Source organism: Papilio machaon, chromosome 17, assembly GCF_912999745.1.
Source record: "Papilio machaon chromosome 17, ilPapMach1.1, whole genome shotgun sequence".
NCBI lineage: Eukaryota > Metazoa > Arthropoda > Insecta > Lepidoptera > Papilionidae > Papilio > Papilio machaon.
In genome coordinates this window covers 4,283,315-4,308,871 of record NC_060002.1, presented here as the reverse complement: position 1 = coordinate 4,308,871, position 25,557 = coordinate 4,283,315, and the positions used below count along the sequence as shown (strand labels likewise).

At 33.0% G+C, this 25,557-nt stretch overlaps 1 protein-coding gene across 1 annotated transcript in view; it reads right to left on the bottom strand.

The window, feature by feature from the left end:
• LOC106721451 (hemicentin-2) overlaps nt 1-24,445 on the bottom strand; it is a 49,399-nt gene extending 24,954 nt beyond the window's left edge. Inside the window, exon 1 of the mRNA XM_045681835.1 lies at nt 24,225-24,445. Within this exon, the coding sequence (XP_045537791.1) occupies nt 24,225-24,342 (118 nt within the window). The 5' untranslated portion in view covers nt 24,343-24,445. The remainder of the gene's footprint in view (nt 1-24,224) is intronic.
• Between the last annotated feature and the right edge of the window lie 1,112 nt (nt 24,446-25,557).

Genomic DNA, 25,557 nt, shown 5'->3' with positions numbered 1-25,557 from the left:
AATAATTGTGTTAAGTAGACCGTGAATATTGTGTAACGAACTGTTTGCTTATTTTTAACGTCTTGGGGCTTGTAACTGGAATAAGTAAATATTTATCAGAAGTAAAGCTTCTAAGAGAAAGTCACAAGACATAGTTTTATTGATGTCTCAGTAAAGACGACGGACGGAAATTTACTTTTCATTACGATAAAAGTTTGTTCACAAACAGTATACAACTAGTGGCGTTTTTTTACGCAACGTAAATAATGATGTTTTATTTCGTAAAAGCATAATCCAGCTTTTCATTATGTTAGCGATAGTAAACTCTACTAACTTGTTATTAAACTCATGTTTAATATTTAACTTTGAAAGATAAAGATTTTTTAATTACGAATTTTGGGTAGAGATATATATTTCAATAAGAGTACCTAACTCTAAGTGAAAAAACCTCGACAAGCAACTACAAGAAAACTCACGCTCGTAACCCAGAGGGGTAGGCAGAGACAACGGAGCTTTATTTAACTACATTCATATGTATATGTCGGTTTCGCTCTTCTTTTATACCTCATTTTTCCCTTATAGTACTACTAGCTGTCACCCGCGACTCTGTCTGCGCGGCATTAAAAAAATACCTTTATAAGTAGCCTACGTGTTCTTCCAGACTATGTTCTACAACCGTGATAAATTTCATCAAGATCCGTTGACCCGTTCTGAAGATACCTTCAAACAAACATCTATGCATCCATCCATCCATCTAAACGTTCGCATTTATAATATTAATAAGATTTCTAATCTTGTCATTCACAGTCACTCCTGTCATACTTTACAAATAAGCAAAATCACAAGTAAACCTATTAAATTAACAGTATGTAATTTCAATCTGCTTCGTAAGAAAAAACCCTAAGCGAGTCTTACCAACTACTACTAAATATATTCAATGTGGATATGTTGGTGTGAAAATAATGTCCAAAATGTACCAGAATCCTCACGTCCCTTTCCTGACTTTTATAGTTTGTACGGGAACCGTAGCAGCTGGTGTATTTTTTATTTTACTTCAGCTTGCAAGGCTTTACGTTGTCGAGAAAATTATAATATATTTATTTAGCACTTGTGATGCCGATAAAATAATTAATAAAGCATCTCATAGTATAAGTAATAAGTACTTATGTCAATAAAAATGACAAGCAAATTTTAGTAGTATTTAAATCGGTGCCTACCCTAAGTATGGGGTGACTAGGCCATAGTCAACCACGCTGGCCCAGTGCGTGTTGGTCGACTTCACACATATCATTGAAATAAACACATATCCTTCACTGTAAGAACGTCGGATAAATGTACGTATGTAAATCGAAAATCGAAAAACACATTGGTACATGGCGGGATTCGAACCCAGGACCTGCAGATTGCAAGTCAAGTGCTTAACCCCTCAGCCACCGACGCCTTAGTAGTAGTGGTATTTTATTCGTTAAATAATATTTGTATTGCCGTTAACGGTTATTACGTCTTATACAGGAACCTGGAAACCATATTTTTAATTAGATTGGCTTTTACCAACGAAATATTCATTTAATGATAAACAAGCATACGTTGTTGTAATCGTCCAGTCCATGGCGTTAGGTTTAATAAAACGATATATAAATTTCATTAACCCCAGGAGAGAGATAAGGCAAGTTTATGGCATAACCGAAAGGTTTAGCGTAATCCGAGTGTGTCCTACTCATACTGAATTATTATTGTGTATGAAAGTTTAATAAAGTGTATACGAAGACGTACTTAAGCTCCTCTATATCAGGTTTCTTTAATCCAACTTATACGCTCCGTCGCTAGCTTATGTAATATTAATGATGACAAGTATTAACATAAGTTTTGTGTCGATGTTTTGTCGTCTGTTCTACTTTACATTTGCCTCTATGTAACTTTACATTAATATATTATGAAAAGTCATAACTCCAAAACTGACAGTCCTTATAATCATAATAAACTCAAAAACTACCGAACCGATTTATTTACATTGCAACAAAAGATGAACTCTTTGAAGAAACATAAAATTGTCACATAAGATTTTGTCTCTTGGTTGGCCCAGAATTTCTCGAAGCTTTCGTGATATGATGCTACCGTAGAATGCTACGCATAAATTGGACAGAGAATTGTATTGGAAATTTCCAATCTGCGGATACTACAGCGTGTCGGCAAGAAACGCTAATTGCAACAGACCATAAAAAAGAGAAATGTGGCACATCTTGCGACACAAAAATATGATCTTCTACTAACAATGATGAGCAATATCGCAGAAGGAATGTGCTTTAGAAGAAAAAGAAACTCGAGGCTAAGAGACATCCGAGAGTGGACCACTATTACTAGCGTTGAACTTATTCGCTTGACATAAATAGAGATCCATTAGAAGAAGAATTAACACACGTTGAAAGTTTATCACGACAGTGTTAAAAATAAATGTAAAAGAAAAACAAACAGATGTTATTTCACAAGTTCTCAAGGCATCTCTGCTGATAAAATTTTATAGTACATCTAAACATTATCTAAATCTTTTTTTTTACTGCAACTGAGTAAAATTCTTTGGGTAAAATCAGCACAGAAAATTAAAAAATGTCTGGGTTCCAACAATAAAAGAAAGTTATAAATTCTTGTCACTTACAGGAGTAGGTACAGTGGTTATAACAAAAAAATCCCTTTAGACAATTTTCCATTATCTAGGCGTCTTTTGTTGGGGTCCGGTGGTCAGCATTTTATGGCTGCGAGCGGTGTCGTCGTAACTTCTTATTAAACCGTCGGGGACGCACCGTCTTTCTTCTAATTGATTTAGAGACCTCCGTTACAGTTTTTTTGTAAACTTTGTTCTGTTTCACTGTACTCTGTCAACTTTGATAAAATTATTACATCTGAATCAAAAGTTAGCAGAGGATCAAGAATTTTCATTTCACATTTTGAAGTTACACGGATATTTAAAATATTTCATTTCTATTTTAGCTACGAGTTCCATTTTCACTAATTACATTAATTAGCTTTGAGACTATTTTATTCATGTCGATACCATCGTTTGCTTGAAAACAGTTCTGCTTTTTAGTTATTATTATTTTACTTTTTACTATAATATTATAAATGCAAATGTTTAGATGGATGGATGTTTGTTTGGAGGTATCTCCGGAACGGCTGAACGGATCTTGATGAAATTTGGCAAGGATATAGAACATAGTCTGGAAGAACACATAGGATACTTATTGAGTTTTTTTTTAATTTCGCGCGAACGTAGTCGCGGGCGACAGCTAGTTATGTATAATTTCAAGTTACGATGATCATTTTATATAAAATTAACTTAATATTTTAAAGGAATTAACAAACGAAATAAAACATAGACAAATGTAAGCTTGTGTTAATTGATAATCCGATAAACAGAGGCTCATTTTATCCAGTCAGGAATTTCTGTAATAATATGTAAGCCGATACTTGACCACAATTCCTCCCATGTTAAGCGGCAGTATCTAATAATGCAATGTTATTTTTGTTTCTATACATTTTTCGAAGCTATTAGTAAAATAATGTTCTTGAATTCTTCGAAAGGAAATAACTTTGAACACTAGCGAGCAATTAAATCAAATAAGAATGTGCATGAATCCAATTTGTAATTGCTGTCTAAGTTTGAGCATGTAATACTGCCTTACGATTGGTTTCTGAAACCAAAACCTGTGTATAAAATATATCGTCATCCTTGTCACTGTCTTAGAAAAAAACAGAGATAACAATATGTTTTAAACGATTTTGGTCTCAAAATTTTAATTTTAAATCTATCAATTTGAAAAATTATTACTTACTTAAGAAATTAAAATCAAATTGAAATCAAGAAGTTTATGTTATTTCTAAAACGTATTCACCGTCCATGTATGTTAAATGATTACGATAAAGAGTTAATGCTATAAAAAATCGGTCAGGCTTAACAAGGGGCATTTAAACTCAAAGGAAGCAGATAACGACGGAAGAAAAATGAATGATTACAGCAAAAAGGGCCATCAAAACGAATGATAAACGAGCTTAATCCGAGTCCCATCCCTGTTTTATTACCATCGGACGATTGTAAAAACGTATTAGTGGGCGGCACCGGACGCCGCACGGCGAGACGATCTATGACACTTTAGTTGGTCTTTTTATACCACCAGTGGGCGCTTGTGCCTAATTTATTGCACCGTTATTGGTGCTGTAAAACTATATCGATTGTTATAAGAATAAATCCAAAAACATAGATAGAACTCTTCGATAACAGATTTTTAGAGTAGCTTCTTATATTCTTCTGTTGACCTTGTTAGATAAACGATTTAAAAAAGATTTTTCACCAAACTTTTTTTTTACCAAATATACAAACACTAACTTGTAAACAAAAATCTATGAATTAATTTCTAATAAAAATTTAACGTAACACTTAATTAAAACTTGCCATAAAACTATTACTTACGGCGATAATAAAGTTAATTAAGAGAGAGTAATTACTTCCTACGCATCTCCGAGGCTTCCGCTATCCTCACTAAATATAATTATTATATAAGTAAATGCACATTCAACGAAAACGTATCTAATCTTGTCGCTTTCACATTTGGTGCCGTAGATGAGAAAAATCATTTCACCTGGTGAGGGTATTAATCAAAGGAACTATTAAGGAAAAACTACCATTTACGTATATGTATTATCTTTTATATACATACATAATCTACACTAAGTAAAGCCTTAACTGGTTATTAAACTATGCATAGTGCGGCAGTTAGTAGGAAATTATGAGTTCTTGTCTATTTTATGTAAAATACATCAGTAAAATGGCCGTATTCAAGAATCGAAACCACAAATAGTAAGGAATTTTAAACCCACTACCGCTTCTTAAGGCTTCCTTTCACTGTAACAACCTCCTCACAACGTGTAATAAGTGTATAGCGTGATTCAACGTAAATTATCTTGAGTTTCCACTTTAATCACAAATTACATGAGCAACAATTCATAAAAAGAGGTCGTGAATTCGTCTGGCGTAGGTATCTTAAGAAAGAGCTCATTAAGCCGACTAGGGTTTCTTCGAGGCCCTTATTACTGGAAAACGGGTGGGAGCCTGAGTACTCTAACGATCTATTCTACTGGCGGGCAAGGGACTCGACGTCCCTTTCGTTTTGTCTGACGTTGCTATGTAAAAAATGTACCGATATCGAAACTCATAAATCAAACACTCTTAAAGATATTTTGATGTATTTTAAATATTTACTGCAATGTATTCTTAAATATAGTTAAAGATGTCTCTAATAAAAAAATACTCTTACGATTTATTAAAAAGTAAAAAAAAACTGTAAGAGTCAAAATAGATTATGTATAAGCAGCAGTAGAGCAAATGTTGTAGATAAAATTATTACCACAATTAAAGTAGTGTATAAAATAATAAGGTGTAAACCATGATTATACAAACAAACTGGACGGCTTTCGATAAACCGGTGCAAAAATAAGCGGTCGTTTAAAAAGGCGCTTTTAAAATAACCTTCATTAAACGATTTTATTTTGTCACACATAAAAAAGTCTTAGTGAATGATTTTAAAAACCACATTACCTAATAAATATAAAAATAAATATACAACTAATGTACAATCGGATTCGTAAGAATAATATATATAATATAAAGGATGTAATATTTTCATCCCATTTTCAGTTGTACTGGCTAGGAAAATAGAATCTTTAACATTTTGTTCTACAAGTTGTATTTAAAAATCACACACTATCGTATCTAATAAATGCGAAAGTTTTAATGGATGGATGGATGTTTGTTGGATGGTATCTCCTTTTTTAATTCCGCGGACGGAGTCGCGGGCTACAGCTTGTTTTTTATACATCATAATAAATATTTTAATATAAAACAATAAAGTTTAACGAATTTTATCTAAACATAGACCTCGAACGATAAAATTACGCGGGTTAAAATATTGTTCTCGGAAGCCGTAAAGAAAATTTTATGTAATGAAGATAAGTACTTGAGATTTTAATGAGATTGTTTTAAAGATTAAAATAAACGTTATTAACTCGTAATAATTAAAGAAAGCTTTAAAAGTAATCTTTCTGTTTCATCCGTATAATTGTGATTACTAAAAGTTAACTAAGGATTAATATTCTTTGTAACATATTTAAAAACCACGAAACTTTATTGGATGAAATAATATTAAAAAATTATAGGGTATAATCATTTTTATTTTACGACAACGCATTATTAAGTTCAAGTCTAGTAATCAATATATATATCTTTTATGTTTTGGGTTTATATGAAATATAAATGGTGACTGAACTTCATTTTATGAATCCTCACATTGGAGCTTTCATTCAGGCGTTCATTCACCCGTCCCCGCGGAAGTCAGGGGCCGCAGGAAATAATTCACAAACAACCATGTCACGAAGTAACCGTCCAATATTTCGGAAATGTGTACAAAATTTCGCCAGGCCACTGCGGGGTCGGGGGTACGCAGGAACGGGAGGGGGGCGAACCCAAATGTTTTATGATCCGAGTAACACACAGTTACGTGTCTGAACGCTTGTGGCATGTGGACAGAACTGCGCGAAATGATTTAGCTTTTTCATTTCACTACAGTTTATTTTACATTGCATTCTGTTTCAGTTGACTAACGTAAAATGAATCTCCACAAAAAATATTACGTAAAACCGGTGCTTATTGCTACGAATATTACAAACAACAAATAATACCAGCGTAAAACATGAAATTATTTCTAAGTAATTCACTTCCAAATGTATATTAACTAAAAAAAGGTAGATTTTATTTTAAGAAATAATAATTTATAAACGACAATATCGAAGTATTTCGAAATAAAACTGCAACGAGGTGATGAAAAAACAACCGCCAGTAATTAAATGTTATTTTCATGTATCCATGAGTTTCGACTACAGAATCACCTGTACAGAAACATATATGGTCATCCCTTTCTTCTGTTTAAAAAATAAAGAGATAACAATAGGTACACGGTATATACGTTAAACATTACTGAAATATCAAAGTTTACAATAATCGTATAGCCGGCAAATGATTTCTTCACGTGTTTGTAAGCAGTTAGAGGGTGATGCTACATGCATGAATTGACCACGCCGAGCATTCCGACTCGGGTATACCTTACCTAAATACTGCGGTATGAGATAAATAACTATGCAATTATATTGCGGTAATTTGAAGTAGTCAACATTTTTTAAACCAATACATCTTACATTAATCTTTGTTACTGAATATTAATGTATAAAGCGTGTTACACTGTATTCGATAATTTATACGAAGAAATTCTAGAATGTTCACAAAATTATAACCCTAATTGTTATCGGGTTTCTTATAAACTTAAAGAGTAGATAAATTTATTTATTAATATTATATCGCTAACGTTATCCACATTCCTTAAATCATCGTGCCTGTTATCGGGTCTATAAATAACAGCGGCTCGTATTATCTGTAAACATAATCGCTGATGTTACCCCGCATTATTTACCTCCGCGGTTAACTTACGAAACATTTGTTTTATACCATTTTAATAATTAAAAGGTACAAGTAATAAAGGGTTAAGTAATTACATTGCTCTTATTGTTAAGAAACCCGTCTGTTTTGTGTATTGAATTTTAAGTCACTTTATGTTTTATTTAATAATACCTACTCGGTAGGTAACAATTTAAAAAATCATATTTGTATTGTAATTTAAGTAATTTCTATGTCTATTTGATTGATATATTATCTGCTAATAAATTCAAAAATGTGTTTAAAGCCAGCTAATCCGTACTGGGCCATCAGGACTAAGGAGTAGTCATTACTTATGTAGGGCAAGTTACAGCTCCTCGTCAGAGACTTGTATGAACTGACGATGTAACTCTAATATAAATATGTCACTTTTTTCACCATTAATTACACTTTCATATTACGTCATAGAATAAATAAAAGTTACATAACCCTTGCGTCACTTGATATTGTCACAAATATCAGTAAAAATTCGTCGGAATAAAAGGTACAAACGAAAAAAATAACAATGGAACACAGTTGAGAGGATATTCACGAAATTCGCTTGACAGGCGTCGGCGTCGGCCGCAGTCCCTGTTCCCAAGAAGATAACCGGGATAACGCGCGCTCTGTTCTCATTTGTAACCCCGCATTAATGGAACTTTTTTTTTACTCCATTTATGTTTTTTGTTACATTTCACATAGCTCGATTTTTAAATACCTCTCGCAGCTTGTAATTGTTTTATTCGTTATATTTATATGACACATCATTTGATCGAATTTAATGGCGTAAAAATATAACACTTTGAAGATTTACCCTTTATTTCTGAGACCAAAATCTCTGTTAAAAACATTTCGTCGTCGTTTGACAAAACACAGATAAAAATAGATTTCAAACAGGGATTTTTGTCTCAGAAACCCACTGTAAGATAATTTTAAATTAAATAACGAGGACATGAAGAGAAAATTATCGTGTACAGGTAATTTTAGAAATAATATGGATGCGCGTCTTTCAAGAGATTTTTAAATCTTATCCAGATATGTAGTTAGCAAATTAGACTTAATAAATAAAATTTCCATTTAACACAATTTAAAATTAACTTCGTTAGAAAATAAGTAAAATTTCCGTAAGAAGTAACTTGAACAAGTATAAAATGAAAAGGCGAATTTTTATTTGACATTCTCGTATGCGCTATAAAAAGTCGTTCAGAATTTTTATCGGCGCTGAATGATGCACGCTTAGACTCGCGTACAAGTCCAATAAAAGCGAATGAGCGAATCATAAAAAGGGTTGAATTTATTGATTCAAGTTGACGATGAATATGAAACTTTTAAACATCCCTCCGCGACGAGCCACGCCACTTACTACCCCCTTCGGTGGTAAATAATTTACATAATATTATTATACATTGGTCGGTGTTGATACCAGCGTTATAGTCGTTACCACAAATAAATTTGACGTATCAACATCGTAGCAAAATTTTGTATTAACTTTCCATATAATAATTCAATAGAATAATTAATCTTGTATTCAACGTTTAGTGGTTTATATTAATGTGTACAACGTAATAATTATTTATTGATACCTATTTAATATACAATCTTCATCTACAAAATATATATTTATATGTTTTATTTTATACATCATTTATTTTTCGTCTGGAAACCCTAGGTTATTGCTAATTATAAACTAAAGATATTTCGATTTGATAAAATTTACTAAAATCCGATTTTGTATTTTGTAATTTAATATCTCGGAGCGTAATTTTGAAGTAATACCCATCTCAATATTAATTATAAGGCTATACAGTTACTAGATTATTGAAAGATTTAATCGTCCAAAGTTACTGTGAAGGCTGATTTAAAAATAAGACAGCCGTTCCACTCTAAATATTCTAACGTTGAATTCCCACTGCTAAAACAGCTGTATAAAAACATGTTTTAACTCTCTCATTCTATTTGAAAATTATTGAACTTGAATATATTAGTAGATATTATCCTTCGTATTTGTATTTACAAATCGTATATATAATTCTGGAAACATTATTTGTGCTCTTAAACGTTCTGACGCGTAACCCAATGGTGCTGACGTCATTAAAACGGAATAATGAAACACCTGCGGTTTTCGTCCCGTCTACACCAAGATGTTATTTAACTGGAACAACTCCTTACACTTTTGAATAGCAAACAATTTTAAAATGATTTTTGTGAACTTCTTTTGAGAGAAAAATGTCGTGAAGAAATTCGCAGATTTCACATAAAAGTATAACATGTAATAATGTCCCACAAAGGGCTACAAAACTAAAGGAGATGAAAAATAATCTCCCACGCAGATACTAGAAAATCATTCTACACATTTTTTTTTGTTTGACCTAATATATTTGCAATTTTAATTTCAGAAGTTTATTTTTATAGGAGCTCCGCCTTACATACGTAACCATCGTTTGTAATATTGATTTAAAGTAATTAAAACCTACACGGAATCAGAATTAATAAATATATTCAACACTGATTAAATAGTACAATTGTTGGTGTTAAAATATAAATATTACAAGATGTGATACTTCCAGGGAACAATAGCGTACACCGCAAGAGCTTTCCTCACGCCTCGCTTTTACGCTTTGTTCCCGGTGTCCGTTCTAACAAAGCAAGCGTTGCACAAATAATTATGTGCATACAATTATATCCTTTCCTAAGCGTTCGTTCATAACCTTGCCGCTTCATGTATCGTGACTGTGCCAAGCCGCTCCTAGTATAAATTATTGTTGTTTTGTTAAATACATCTTGAAGTGAAACAAGCATGAGTAGTAGTACGACGAACTTATTTGTCCCGGTGAGTAAGTGAAACTAAATAATAATAGGTAATTAAAGCGTGTCAATGTCAATTAGTTGTCACAATGTCCTTTTCGGATATTTTTGGTGTTATTTTTTGGAACGAAGTTCCTTATCGCGCGTTGTGAAAGGGGGCTAGACGTAAAAAATTCTTACGAAAAGTTGTCACGACACTTTTTTCTATAGTAAGTATATTAACGACGAATGAGCGCTACTTCACCATGGCAACGACGTGACAATATATAACGAAAATTCATAGAAATAAAATGTACTTCTTGTGAAGACTTAAGTTTTTTTATTCATAGAATAAACATTGGTTCCTTCACTATAATTAATCGAAAGGAACTTCGTTCCATCCGGGTGTCCCTTGACACCTATCAAGTTTTTTTTGTTTAAAGTCTACTGACTAATCTTACTGCGATGACATTTGATTGGGCTAACATGTTTGCCGCACTATATACGTATTAAATTAACGTTTGTAATGATATTCAAAACACAGTTCGAATGTTTAACTTAAACTAAACATTATTTTAACGAAGGAAAACATGAAACGCTTACGTTCCCGTTCAATTCCAACCAGACCAAACAATTTCGCTTACCCAAATAAAATAAAGCCCACGTATTGAATTAATTTTCCTGGAAGTTCTAATTTGATTACTTATTTAGTTACTGTTAATATAAGTACAAATAGTTAAGTGAGTTTGGTCTGACTGTCACTCCTATTGTTGTTCTTCTTCTTTTAATTAATAGTGGACCCCATCGTTTTTTCGATGATTTCGCCAACGTCAATGTTGAAGGTAAATTAAAGTGTAAAGTGCAAGATCAACATATTAGATAACAAAAGACTATCAAAAAAGATGGGCTCCGGTTTGCTTTAAAAAAATGACTGGTTGATTCCTATAGTTGTCTTTATTGTTTCCACAAGAATGCAAGGATGACAATATCCGTCAATTCAAGCGTCAGTTAATCGAAATCCATAGTAAGAACTTATAGAAGCATTATATTTAGTTAATTTCTTACTGTATCACTCCAAACAACAGACAATGTTTAATTAAACACGTCTTTAAGCCTTCGACTACCGCTGATTGATATTATTGACGTCAACGCCATTATATGTATCACCATAAATGTGTATCACCACAACGCTTTCGGTATAAGTACTTCATAATTAATTAATTTCAATAACTACGATTCGTCGAAAATCCGCGCCGGGGCTAGAGCCACGGTATAAAAGGTTCGACGTATGTTTAAACTAAAACGTATTTGAAAAACTTTCTGAGTTGTTTTATGGTAAGGCCCTTAAGGTTAACGCGCATTGCTTAACTGCTTATCCGACTCCGCCTCGCCTTTCGAGAAAGCGGGAAAGGATTTAAATTTGTGAACAAAACATTATATCACTCACGCTTGCACGGGTGGACGGCGCGCGGTGCGCAAGTAAACGGTGCGACGTCTATGCGCCATCAACCCGTCTGCCACCGCCCGCGTCGTGAGTGGACCGTCCATCTTGTATTAAATATGTCACTTGGCAGCGTCGAGGCAGTGACTATTGAATGTCGCGGCGATCGAGTAGTTTTGTAATGCACGTAAACCTTAAGTCAATTATTTAAATGACTTGCAGTATTTTTTTAATTTACTGTTCAAATTATAATCATAACTTATCGAAACATCAAACATCCATAGGTTTTATTCCTCACTACAATTGAAAACATACGGGTGATTAAAGTAGCATGAAAAACTCAAATTTATTTGAACTAATCTTGCACGTTCTTTAATTTTGCACAAATTAATTAAAGTATGTAGTTACGTGCGACGTTGAAAGCAATAGGTAGTAATTTAATATACGGTATATTGAGATCTGTTGCCTTACCATCAAGTTAGGGGTGCGGCATTCTTGAATCTAACTACACTTGGGCTGTCGGCGTCGCATTGTGTTTCCGTATTAACGACGAACGCACAAAGGCCGCCTCTCATATATCAAACTAACGTCACTCCAATGTCTTCCTTCCTCACAGTTACACTCCCCGGGACCGCAAGAAATAGTCTTTTTTATTGAACATTACGTATAGTGAAATTGTGGCGCGTGAAATTCATGTTGCCCCTTATGTGATGCTAACGACTTGATATTTGTATTTGCTTTATAACAAAATATATAAATAAATCAAAGAATAATGCAAATAAACAAAAATCTGTCCAACCACCGTAGTCAACATTGTAAGTATATGTCGGCGCCCGCGCGCCACCTGAGCGAAACTGTAAACAACACGTGCACCGATTGCGTCATTCGATGCCTCCACTCTACCCACTACTAGCTCTGCCGCTATAAAAGACGTGCAACATTATTTGAAAGGCAGTCTTGGCTCTGGCGTGGCTCGGTGCACTAGTTGTACTTCGCTTGCTTAACCTAGACGCTTTGGATAGTTAATGTGTGGAAACGAATTAATTATTATTCCGGTGCTATAATTTGGTCCCTAGACTAATTATACCCGGTTATTATTTAAGGCTAATTTATTGAATTGTTACTTTGGAACATAGTTTAGTTTAATGGTTAATTAACTGTCATTAGTACTGTGATTTTGCTAAAAAACTATTATACGGTTTAAAGTAGCTTCTTCTTTTTAACTATGGCCGATCCTCTTCCTACATCAGAAGTGGGATCGGATCCATTTCCATCTCACGATTAAACCAACTCAACCAACTGCATGGAAAAGCAAATGTCTCTTTTTTTCCGGAATGGAAGCAATTTTATGAAAATTATCAAATAGTTTAAACCAGCATCCAGTCAATCCACCTACCCCCTTTAAATTGGTGTAATTCGATTCCTTAAGCGAAATGATCATCGAAAAAGATCTTGGAGGGTGTTGACCTCATTATTGCACTCACTCACGCCCTTAAAGGTCGCCGCGACCTGCCTTACAAAATAAAATAATAATAATAAGTAGCTTTTAGTTCACAGTTAAGTCCTCGCCGGCAAAACGGAAGTCGTCGCTGATCAATCCTTAACGCCAACGATGTCGTCACATCCTATAAATCTACCCTATATAAGCCGTTGCACTGACACTGCAAGTTTAGTTTTCATTCTGTCTTCGGAAGGTCAACATAACTTCAACTTCAGTTTACTTAACTTATAAACTCAGAACCAACCACGCTGCCGGTTACCTGCTTGATAGATAAGTACTGGTTACTGAGTCATTTCTGCCTTTTTGTCATTTTGTATTCGTGATGTTAGAATTGCAAATCAGTTTAGACTCTAGCCGTTGATAACTATGATTGTAATTTGATTTTGTGTTGAATAATTGATTTTGTGATAAAATGTAAAATCCCTTTGTGATGTCTTATTACATCTAGAACTTCTAATAACATTGTTCATGAAATCGAGTATCCGTTAGATAATATAGAATTTAATAACCATCTTGATGATGTTTCAGATACTATCTCGACTAGTAGTGACCACACCCTTACTGCAAATTCTGATACCTTATCGGCACAATATGATACAATGTCGGCTAGCTCTAATGTAACATTTATATTCTGTACCTTTAAATATGTAATAGAAATTTTATTGAAGGGCTTACGCCGGTCCAATAATATGGCTGTAGGGAATCTTAATTCCGGTCCAGCATGAATGCTACAGGGAATGACAATTCCGGTCTAGCAATGGCTGTAGGGAATCTTAATTCCGGTCCAGCATGAAGGCTATAGGGAATACTAATTCCGGTCTAGCAAAGGCTATAGGGAATACTAATTCCGGTCTAGCAAAGGCTACAGGGAATACTAATTCCGGTCTAGCAAAGGCTACAGGGAATAATCATTCCGGTCTAGCCCCTCTAAAAAAAAATTTTTATCTTTTTGCAGGACCTCAGGTCGGACCAAAACTAACTACCATAACTCTGAAGGGTCAGTTTGGACCGGACCAGACACTATAATATTGTCAGGATAATCGAACGATGTTTTTCTTACTTCAGATGTATAAAAAATTAAAAGGGGCGCGTGCGAGGGCGCACGCACGTCAGCATGGCCGTGTCGGCGCCCGCGCGCCACCTGAGCGAAACTGTAAACAACACGTGCACCGATTGCGTCATTCGATGCCTCCACTCTACCCACTACTAGCTCTGCCGCTATAAAAGACGTGCAACATTATTTGAAAGGCAGTCTTGGCTCTGGCGTGGCTCGGTGCACTAGTTGTACTTCGCTTGCTTAACCTAGACGCTTTGGATAGTTAATGTGTGGAAACGAATTAATTATTATTCCGGTGCTATAATTTGGTCCCTAGACTAATTATACCCGGTTATTATTTAAGGCTAATTTATTGAATTGTTACTTTGGAACATAGTTTAGTTTAATGGTTAATTAACTGTCATTAGTACTGTGATTTTGCTAAAAACTATTATACGGTTTAAAGTAGCTTCTTCTTTTTAACTATGGCCGATCCTCTTCCTACATATATTACATACTATTTATTTTTTTATTTATTTTTTATAGAAGAAGAGGGCAAACGAGTAGGGGAACACGTATGATTATTTGATCCGACGCCCATGGACATACGCAACGCTTGAGGAATTGCAGATTCGTTGCATTTTAAGGGAGGTGTAAGCTCTTTTATTAAAGGCCCCTAAATCATAACTGTTTGCAAAAAACCACTGAGGACAGATAATTCCACAACACGACTGTGCGACGTACAATGTTACCCAAAAACCTCCTCGTTCTGGAATGTCAGCTACAATGAAGTAGTACATATTAACACAAGAATAACTGTTAAAAAGAAACTATATTAAGTAAATATATGTCCAATAGGCTACTAAAAATTCTCAAATCAAATCGTATCTCAGTTCCGTCAATCAATATCTAAAGGACAGTGGAATTAAAATCATTAAGAAGAAAGAGGATACTAGTTATTTCCGGGGAAAGAATTCAAAGCAATAAATTTCACTCTTAAAATATCACGGCATTTCAAAGGAACAATATTTAAGTGACAGATCAAATAAAACTTTATGTTATTATTGTTCTGCTAAGTTGTGGAAATATTTGTTTTCTCGAGGGCAAGAAAGTTCACTCTCGTTTCGCTAATGACTTCTTTTAGAATTCAGAATTTTCCGGGGAGCCGTTTGAAAGCTTTGCTATCTGTTTGAACAGTAAAGTCTTTTATTGTTCGAGTAACTTCCACGCTAATCGTCTCCGTGCGAACAATATCGAAAAACATTCAAACTCGAAAAAAAAAAACAGTAACTTAATACTTGTCTTGGTGACACGGTTATTTACTTTTGTTTAAAAGTTTGATAAATATAATTTTATTTTCTTTTTTTTTATTTCTAATATAATTGCGGATATATGTCGCCGTCTATAATATTTTCTGGCAACAAATACACAAAGGTTCTTTTATACAAAGTTTATTAATTGAAAGTATATTTCATGTTTGTATTTTTTTATTATTTGTCTACTTTACCTATTCAAAAGCTAGTAAAACGGTGTTACTTATCTTGCTATGTATGTATTTGCGTCAAATCTAGTAAATTAGATACACGTTCTGTTAACAGATTGGAACACACTTCTAGTTTTGATGACAACAATATAATTTAAAAAAAACCGTTTGACGTTTTATATGTTTTGATTTTTTTTTAGGGAAACCAATTTATTAAACTATAGCTAAAGTTGAACTTGTTTACATTAAGTTATTGAATACAGTCGTAATTCAAAACAACATCGAAGTCTCTGCTATAGCAACAAAGGGGAACAAAAGGCAGTTTATCAAAGCCCGTTTCACTGGATATCTCTTCCTTTCTCATAAGTTCATTACATCTCTAGTACATCTGGACTACCCGTATCGTTACGCAAAACAACTTCCAAGATAACATTTAAAAACAAGTATTAAAAAAAAGCTTTTAAAAATCAACAACAAAAGAAAACACTTGATAATTTAAAGGAAAATAATTGAAGAACGATGCTTTAAAGTTACGATAGCTTTTGTTTTATTTATTAACTACACCACTTTGGACTCAAGAAAGTTCTTTCCGCATCTTTTCAGGATTATTCTTAAGGTTTTTCTTTTAAATTTTACTAGAGTTGCGTGTGAGAGTCAGATTTAGTGTATGTTCACAGATAATCATAATTTATTTTACTTATTTATTACATAGTGTTGCAAAACGTGTCATCCCTATGATCCTACATTTAGTAAATAAGTGAACTAGATTGCTCTCAATATAAACGATTAATAACCATAATCAACCTGTCCTTATCCCTACTTGGGGTCGGCACAGTATGTACTACTCCTCCATTATAATATTCAATTAAATTACTTCCTCGGCATGGCTACAAGAATCTTAATAGAAAATAACTTAAGCGAAATCTTTTTCAGGCTAAGGCTTTGAAGTTTTTTTCTTGTAAATATTCTAGAGATCAAATAACTTAGACTGTAAAAACAAATTTGTATATTTTAAGTTTTTTTAAAGTAATTAAAAAAAATGTAAACTAGCATCTATTCTAAGAATCTTAAATCATATCCACTGATTGTTTGAAATGTTTTAGGGTCATTTTGATATGTGCCTGAATTAACATAAGTTAAAGTTATTGATATTGTATTATAAAAGGTATCAAAATGCAGTTGTCAAAACTTTTAAATAAAACGCGCTTCCAATAAAGTTAAACAAGTGAAAGCAAATTAACGTGTTTATTTAATTAAACCCTGATTTTAAATTTAGTGTTCGGCGTAATTGAGATGCAGAGCGGCCTGCGACACGATGGAATCGCTTCGTGAATACTTCAAAGGACATTAATTAGCGTTTCTCGAACTAAATGAGCTGGAACGGCACAAGAAATGCGCATCTGTTTTCTTAACCTTCAAAATCAATTAAGCCCTTTCATTGACCGAATTTGACTTGAATAGTTTAAATTTTAATTAATATAAAATGTGAAGAAAATGAATATTAAATTTACGTCAATTAAAATAGAATTTAATTACAAATAAACACTTAAATGAAATGAAATTTTCGTTAATATAAGTTTCAAATTTTGTTTTATACTCAGACGGTAGGTATTTTTGGGCAAACTGAACTGAAATTTATTTTGTAATTAAATGCTTTTTTTAACAATTGCTTTCTGCTATTTTTCTGCTGATACAAAGTGCTTTATCTTTTATATTTGGGAATAGAGTGATTCAATAATACGTCACACGTCTAAAATGTCAATATACTCAGTCTGTGGGCTTCATTTGTCAATTAGTTTACATAATTTGAATTGTAGAGACCTACAAGGATGTCTAACCCGGTGGATAAATACAACTAAATTATTAAACCTCACCTTGTCAAAAAGACATCTATCATAAAACAAGTATTTTGTGACACTTTTTGACTTTGAAAAGTGGTGGATTTGACAGTTATATTAAAACATATAGTTATCTATATTATTTTTAAAGATAATTTACGGAATGATAATATTTGTCAAAACAATTGTGGTTCCAGTGGAAATCCACCTTTAGAGAAAATTTCGAATACTTACCTGACGCATACAGTTTCAAGCTGAAGTTGGAAATATTTAGTAAATTGGGACGTTATAAAGCGTGACCGCATCAATAGGTACAGTAATTTCAAAGCAGTTTTGGAGTACGTGACGTAACAAATAAGTTACAGAGAAAACAAAGATGCACACACGTAAAATAAATAAGCTTCGCCATGTGAAAAATTCCTGTTATATAGTTAACTTACTATAAATTGATTATAATTACATAAGTGATATGATTTATGTAAACATGCTTGGAATTGCTTTAACATAGAAGATCCAATTGGCTCATCAAACATTATGCTCTTTGTTTGAAGCACTCACACGATCTATTGATATTCAAAACCAACACTCAACTGCCGTGGCACGTTCCGCGCATACAAACTTGTATGCAAGTTGAAAGAGTGAAATAAATTCTAGTATTTTCTTTGTTTCGTAGTTTATAGTTTTCTCTAGATTCTAAGGTTTGTTTTATATTTTGACATACTAGTAGTATTGATACCGGTGTATTGGAATATACTTCGAGATTGCACTTTACAGTCTTCCACGGTATCAGTTTTCCAGTCGATTTAACCTCTGAAAAACTTTTTTGAAATTCATATTGCCCATGAATAAATACTGCGGTTCTACTTATATACATATTCTAGGATTAGTAATACTTGTTTTTGTATGCACATAAGATGATAAGCGATTGTTTGAACAATTTTAAATCACAAAGCGATAGATTTCAAGATGAAAAGCGGGGTAAAGCTAAAGGTAAATATCATTAGCTCGCTTTGTGTGTCACATCAGTCTAATATGATTTAACCGAACGGTTTTGAAACGCAGATTCTGACCTATTTTAAACATGGAACAGTCGGGTTAAACTTTAACGAAATTAAAATGGTACTTGTGACCTACTTTTAAAACATTTACGTCAAAACTTAAAGTTTCAGCGAATAATTTTATATTCAATTCATTTATTATAATAGTGATGTATGTTTTTAATTAGTAAGTAAGCATATTATATTTATAACTTTTTTACATATAATACTGAAATACACTCGTGTGACATCGGATACAAAGTTTCCGTTGTCAATAAATAAATAACTTCAACCAGAATACAACCGCAATGAAACGGAACTCTGTGCGGTGTATAATTCTGTGTACACATTCCCTATGAAATGTACTCGCGAGTGGACAATTACGGCAAACGGTCCATTTATCTTGAGCCGCATAACTGGTCCATCTAACCAGAAATACTGGTTTGTACGCAGTGTTTAATACGGTACAACTTTTGATAATGTCTCATATGTGACTACAATGGAACTTTGTGAGAACAGTCATTGTATTTTCATAGGTAGTCTACGGAAAAACTCTAGTCTCTAGTAACCGTATAAATATGTCATATTAGTTCTAGCCATTATATATTACGTAATGATTAACTATAGATTGACCGTAGTAGTGTACACAGCATTAACGAACTTGATGCAGTTATGCTATCTACGCTTTTGCTACGGTGCTACGGTGCTACGCATTTTGCTACGTGCTACAAAGCTACACAATACTACGATAATTATAACATTAAGCTTCCTATATACGAATTTATTAAATATATATTACTTATTATTAATTATACTTTATTATAAATTACAAAAAAAGATAAATTAACATACGAATGCACTATAAGATTGAGTACTACCATAATATTTAAGCTTAATGATCATAAATGTTATTGACAACGACGTTAAGTTTAAATTAGTTAGTTTTTACTTAGTTTAGTTTCAACGCGATCGACTGTTGTATTATATATTATACTTCGGAAGTAATATTTAAAATCTACAGAGAAATTGGTATTTTGAAGAATACAAGCGAATCCAACCGTATTTCAAAGTCGGCCACAGGTTGTCGACACTTGACAGACACCGCACAAATAGCCAGGATTAGCCGTTTCATTTGAAACAAAAAGAAATTCATCCCGATTGCCATACGACCTTTCGCAATTCCAATGATATTCCAGAATAGGGTTTTACAAGTGACGTGAAACAAAATGCGGTGACCTTTGACTTTGTCTCCTTTTAGATGCCATCTCTTTTTTATATCCGGCTCTTTTAGTTTTATGTTGGAGATGTTCAAATAAAACTAACGATTTATATAAGTGACAATATACTTTGATAATTTCTTTAAATAAAACTGTCTTAAAGGATTATTTCAACGTTCCGATTTTTTTGCTAAAAATCGTTTTAATTGAGCCGGTTTAATTGACGTCGTACATCTGAAGCACTTGACAACAATAACTATACGAACATGACCATAGTTCCCGAATCGAGTGTATATGACGATCACTACCAAGAGAAGAGAGTAGGCTTTGTTATATTTATACTGTTTTAGTACTTATATTTGTTATAATTTATGCTTGATGTATTTTTAGAAGTAATTTTGAAGAATATAGCTATAAATATTAAGGTTATAAATTATGTTTATTAACATATTTAATTTTTTTATTAATTAAAAAAGTAAATATTCAATTTAAATTCATTCCTCCTGGTAGGGTTGTCGACGGGCAAGGGGTCGGCCGTAAAAATTAAGCCAAAATATTGGGATTTATAAAAGCTTGCGCTCCGATCCCACGTAAGTTGGATAAGGCCAGGGAGGTGATGTTCATGTTTTTCTACGTGTCCTATGAAAGTAAAGATTCTGAGTTATAAATACATCAAAAAAGTCTGAGCAACACATTTTATTTCAAATTATTAATTAATTATTATATAATTTCTTACCAAGTAGGTAATACCTATGTAAACTTTATTGATGTGTATATTACGAAATGAGTTAAATGAATGGCGTTGTTAAATATGATATTGACATTTTGCTGACACAATATAAAACAATGTGATCTGTATGAAGTCTCACCATTAGAACATGAACTACTTAATTATAGCGACCTAACGTGTAATTAATTTACGCCGGTTTAACTCGCGCATATTCGCCAAACAAATATGCGGCGTCACTCGCCGCCCGACTCAAACTTTAACTGCTGTTGAAGGTTGCCATATATTCGTCCAAAATAATTATTTTAGCTTAAGTGAGTTCTATGGCCAGATTCTCTTTTAATTTACCGTTGTTACTTGCTTAAATGTCAATTTAACTCGGATTTCTCATATGTTTTTGTGTTTCCCTACGTTTATTATTTTAGTTTGAAAATGTAATTGTTTTTGTCTATTGTTTAATACAAGCTGTTTCCAACTACTTTGTCAGCGTGGAATTAGATAGTTTAAGGTAATCCGGCATACATTAACTATTGATGGAAAAAATCCTTCAATATCAATCTCACTCTTTCGGTGATTACCCGAAACAAACTCGGATTGTTGACAAATAGACAAAAATTAAAAAAAAAATCGTTACATACACTGTATTAACTACATAGATATTTATATACCTTATTTATGTAAAGAAAATAATAAATATTCCAAAAGTATACTTCCAAGAACAGATCTTTGTATGAATTCAATGATTTCAATCAAGATGGATTCCTAATACGCTGAGTTGTCCTATACTTGGTATGACGTCATACCGAAATCAAATATATTTTATTTGTATCTAGTGTGCACGCTTTTTTCCGACGAACTAAATCAGTTGTGAATTCTTTTCGCATTTAAGGACCGACTTCGAGCCATACTTCAGAAACCGCCGACGAAAAAAAAAGGGGGGGGTGGGAGAAATCGGGTACACAAATATATAAGATATTTAGTGAACAAATTCAAAAAATCTAATCCGCTTGTTGTAGGTGCCGCCACCTACAATCCAATCGCGCTCGGTAAGTTTCGTCGGGATTATCGTAGACCAAGGCACGTTCTTGACTTTCAAGACGATGCAATTACTATCGCCCAGGCTAAGCTCAAACATCACAAACAGATCACACGCCGCAGTCGCTGTCGGCTGCGACAATCATTCTCGCGATACGGCCTCATAGCAGGCAGGTTTTCACCTATTAATAGTAGAAGCGTTGCTGGAGTTTCTTCCGCCACTTCTTCTCCCAGCGCTAACGCTTTCCGAAGTGGTAGTAATGTTAGCTGTATTAATAATAGCAATCAGATAATAGCAACCGATCAAGCCGAGGTTCGGCCCTCTCGGGCACCCTTGAATCGGAATGCTAAACGCGTAATGAGTGACAGCCCAAGCCGAGGTCCCCTCTCGGGGGCCCTTGCGCCCAGTCACTCCATGGAGCGTCCACCGAAGCGACCTAAGAGCTCGGTGACCTCCCAATCCGGTAATAATAACGAAGTAACAGCCCGAGCCGAGGCTCCTGAGGGAGCCCTCGAGCCTAGTTACTCTTAAACGAGGTTTAGGCTAAGCGCCATCTGCGCTCGGCCACCTCAAGCCCGGTGAAACTGTAAATGCCTCCTCAAGGCAAACAGTGACAACTCAGTCACAAAAAAAAAAAAAAAAAAAAAAATTCAAAAAGAATTTTTGGCGTAAATGTAGCGATAAAACTTCTTTTATCATTTCCCATGTAACCTATTACATTACCGGTCCTTGGCTTTTAAAGCTTATATAAAATTAAAACAAACTGAGTCGGTTTTATACCCCAATGTTTTAGGTGCCACAGGCAAGTTTAGTGATCGCGTTCAATTTTTACTAGATTATATTTGATCGATTCGCTAATTGACCAATTGCTTTGTAGTGGATCATCAATACTGTAATGTTAAACTATAAAAAAGTAAATTACTGGACATCTATTTATATCAATTTTAAAACAATAGATGGATTAGCAGGTATATAATGATTTTATGAATTTAAATAACTTATATACTGAACTCTAGTAAATAGTTTAAACCTGTAGCAGTTAAGCACTATCTGATAATAACTTGGTTATAACAATTTTGTGTTATAAAATTGTATTTATAAAAAAAATAAAAAAATATTTTCAATTTTACTTTCTTTATAATGTATTAATTAAATCTCTTCGGAATATAATATCACGTTACCTGGTTTGTTAATGCGAGTAAGAATTTGAATATGTTTAAGAGTAACAAACTTTCAAGTCCCATCAGTGGAAGAAAGGCTCTTGACGAGTCGTTGTAATTGTTTGGCTTGCCGCCAACGCGTACCATCTGACATACTGGCAATCGCAGCAATGGTTATGGAAATCTGGCTGTGACATCTGGAAATCCTTACGTTCGTCTTTTGCTTGTTGAAAATTTTATTGTTTAAATACTTCGCAAATTCTTGGAAATTACCTTAATTTTCAAGAATTTTCGTTTACGCCAAAAATAATTTCATTATTCGTATGTAGACATGCTTTTATGTAAAAATGTTTACATTTTTCTACAATAATTAAATGAGAGATCTTAAAACATGCCACGAACTAATATTATAAATGCGAATGTTTAGATATATGAATGTTTGTTGTTTGCCGGTGACAGCTAGTCTTAAAATAATTAAAAGATAAAATTCAGATATTAACCAAAAAAATTTAAAGATATATTATAAATACAAAGGATATAGAAAGACTAAGTTTACTTATGAGACTTAATTAAGTTACCCAAACACAATACATGAATAACACTTAATCCAATAAGGGAACAGTCAATGGCAGTTGAAGATAACCGAATAAAACAAAAGAACTTTGGGCAAATGCCGTTGAAAAAGCTTGATTGGTTTTGTACGTTTTCATCAGACACGTTATTAAAGACAGATATATATAGTACATGCAATTTCACAAAAAAAATTAAGTAATTATAATACGTTAAGAGTTCGCAAAAAATGGAATTCTTACAATGATTGGGTTTCTGAGATCTCGATATTTCGACACATTTACATGCGCTCAATTGTTGTAAGAATCTCTAGTCTAATCTTTACTCTAGTCTCTAGCTTATTTCATGTTACTAAAAACACAAAAGCTTAAATTATGTAATATACGTTACGAGTGCTTTAGATAATTTTTTTAAAGTTTTTCTGTTCATTAATTTTAATTACTCCAGTATTCTCACTTATAAGTTGGTGATCCAATCATCCAGGTTATTGGTGTAAGTGGTCATTTAATGTAAATTTACCAACTATAAAAACTCGAATCAAAATACTAATGTTGCTGTACTAAATTTAGTATAGTAATAAGTCAACCAATTAGCACACTTTACGAAGTATTGAATTTCCTTACAAATGGCTTTTCCTTTTTCTTTACTTCGTAATTAATAACATCAAATATTTATATTAGTTCCACAAATTGACACAAGTATTTTTGATGGGTATCATTTGCAAAAAAACCAAAACATTTATGATGTTATTGATATTTGGAATTCATTGAGAAATAGTTCTATTAAAGAAGTAGCGAGCTCTCGAAATCGTTTTTTAAATGAAGGCAAAATTTAATGAAATATAAAATACATATAACGAAACATGCATAACATGGCATTGAAATGAAAGTTATAAATCTTACCCAAATCTTCTGCGTCTTCGCTCCATTCACCTGTCCCGACCACCAAAATGGCAGAAAACGTCACTAATGTTATATGCCATAGAGTCGATTTTATTACATACGTTAAAATGTTCAACATTTTATTTGAATTATTGTTTGCTTTGTTACAATAACTTTAAGATGTTTCTACGCTGCCTTTACAAAGAAAATTCTGTCCTATTTTACACTATTTACATTTTTTTTTCAACTCTAATTAAAATGTTTGAATTCAACCAACTATTTATTTATTAAACAATATCTTAGAGGACATATTATATTATATTATGTATTAGATTTTCGATAAATGTAACTGTAATTTAAAATTTTTACATTGCTGGTTGTTGATTCATTTATTGACATTTTTCATATTCAATGTCATTGAACGTGACGAGAGTTAAGAAGACGGATAAATGTTCAAATGAATTATTCAGGCGTCTTGAGAATGACGCGCCCTCGTAGACAACAACCACCTGAAACAATACACAAATAAATTAATTAATATCGAAACTAACACAACGTGGTAACAAATTCTTATATTATTATTTCTTTTACAATTATAATTGAATATATTTTTAAATTTTTCAGTTAGTATATGTTATTGTAACTGAATCAATTGTGTTCAATTAACTAACTTATTATTATATATTCTAAGTAATACATCTATTTATACATATTAATAAAATTGGAATGTCTGTATGTAATATCGAAAAATCATGTTTCGCGAACATAATATATTTGTGTTGGTGATAACGAAAAACTAATTTTCAACGAAAATAAACCAACCATACGCGAGATAATTGGGTTAGAGAGTAGCCTCAAAAAAGCGAAAAAATATCACGTTCCCATGGATTCTCTCTAATCCAGGTTCGACTGTCGTAATACATTCTAACTGTAAAACCATTCCTGTGCGACTGTTTTTGGATAATTTAATATTCACCTACAATACAACATCGACATACGATAAAGTAATTTAATTCTGTTCATCACGTTCACGAAAAATCGAGAGCTTTTCCAAGTTAAGATTTAATTTGACTAGTAAGTATTGCGCATGTCTGCGTCCGCGCAGAACAAAAAAACGTAATTAGTAGCCTACGCATTATTCCAGACTGTATTCTGTCTCTATTCCATTTTTTTTTTCAGATTCATTCGGTTATAACAAACATCCCACTATCCAAAATTTCCAATTTTTGATATTAGTAAGATGTAACCTTAAAATGTCTTTATTGTATATCTACTGTACAGTGTATTTTGTCTGCCACAGTACATTTAATAAAATATATATTATTATTAAAAGATTAGAGCATCAAAAATAACC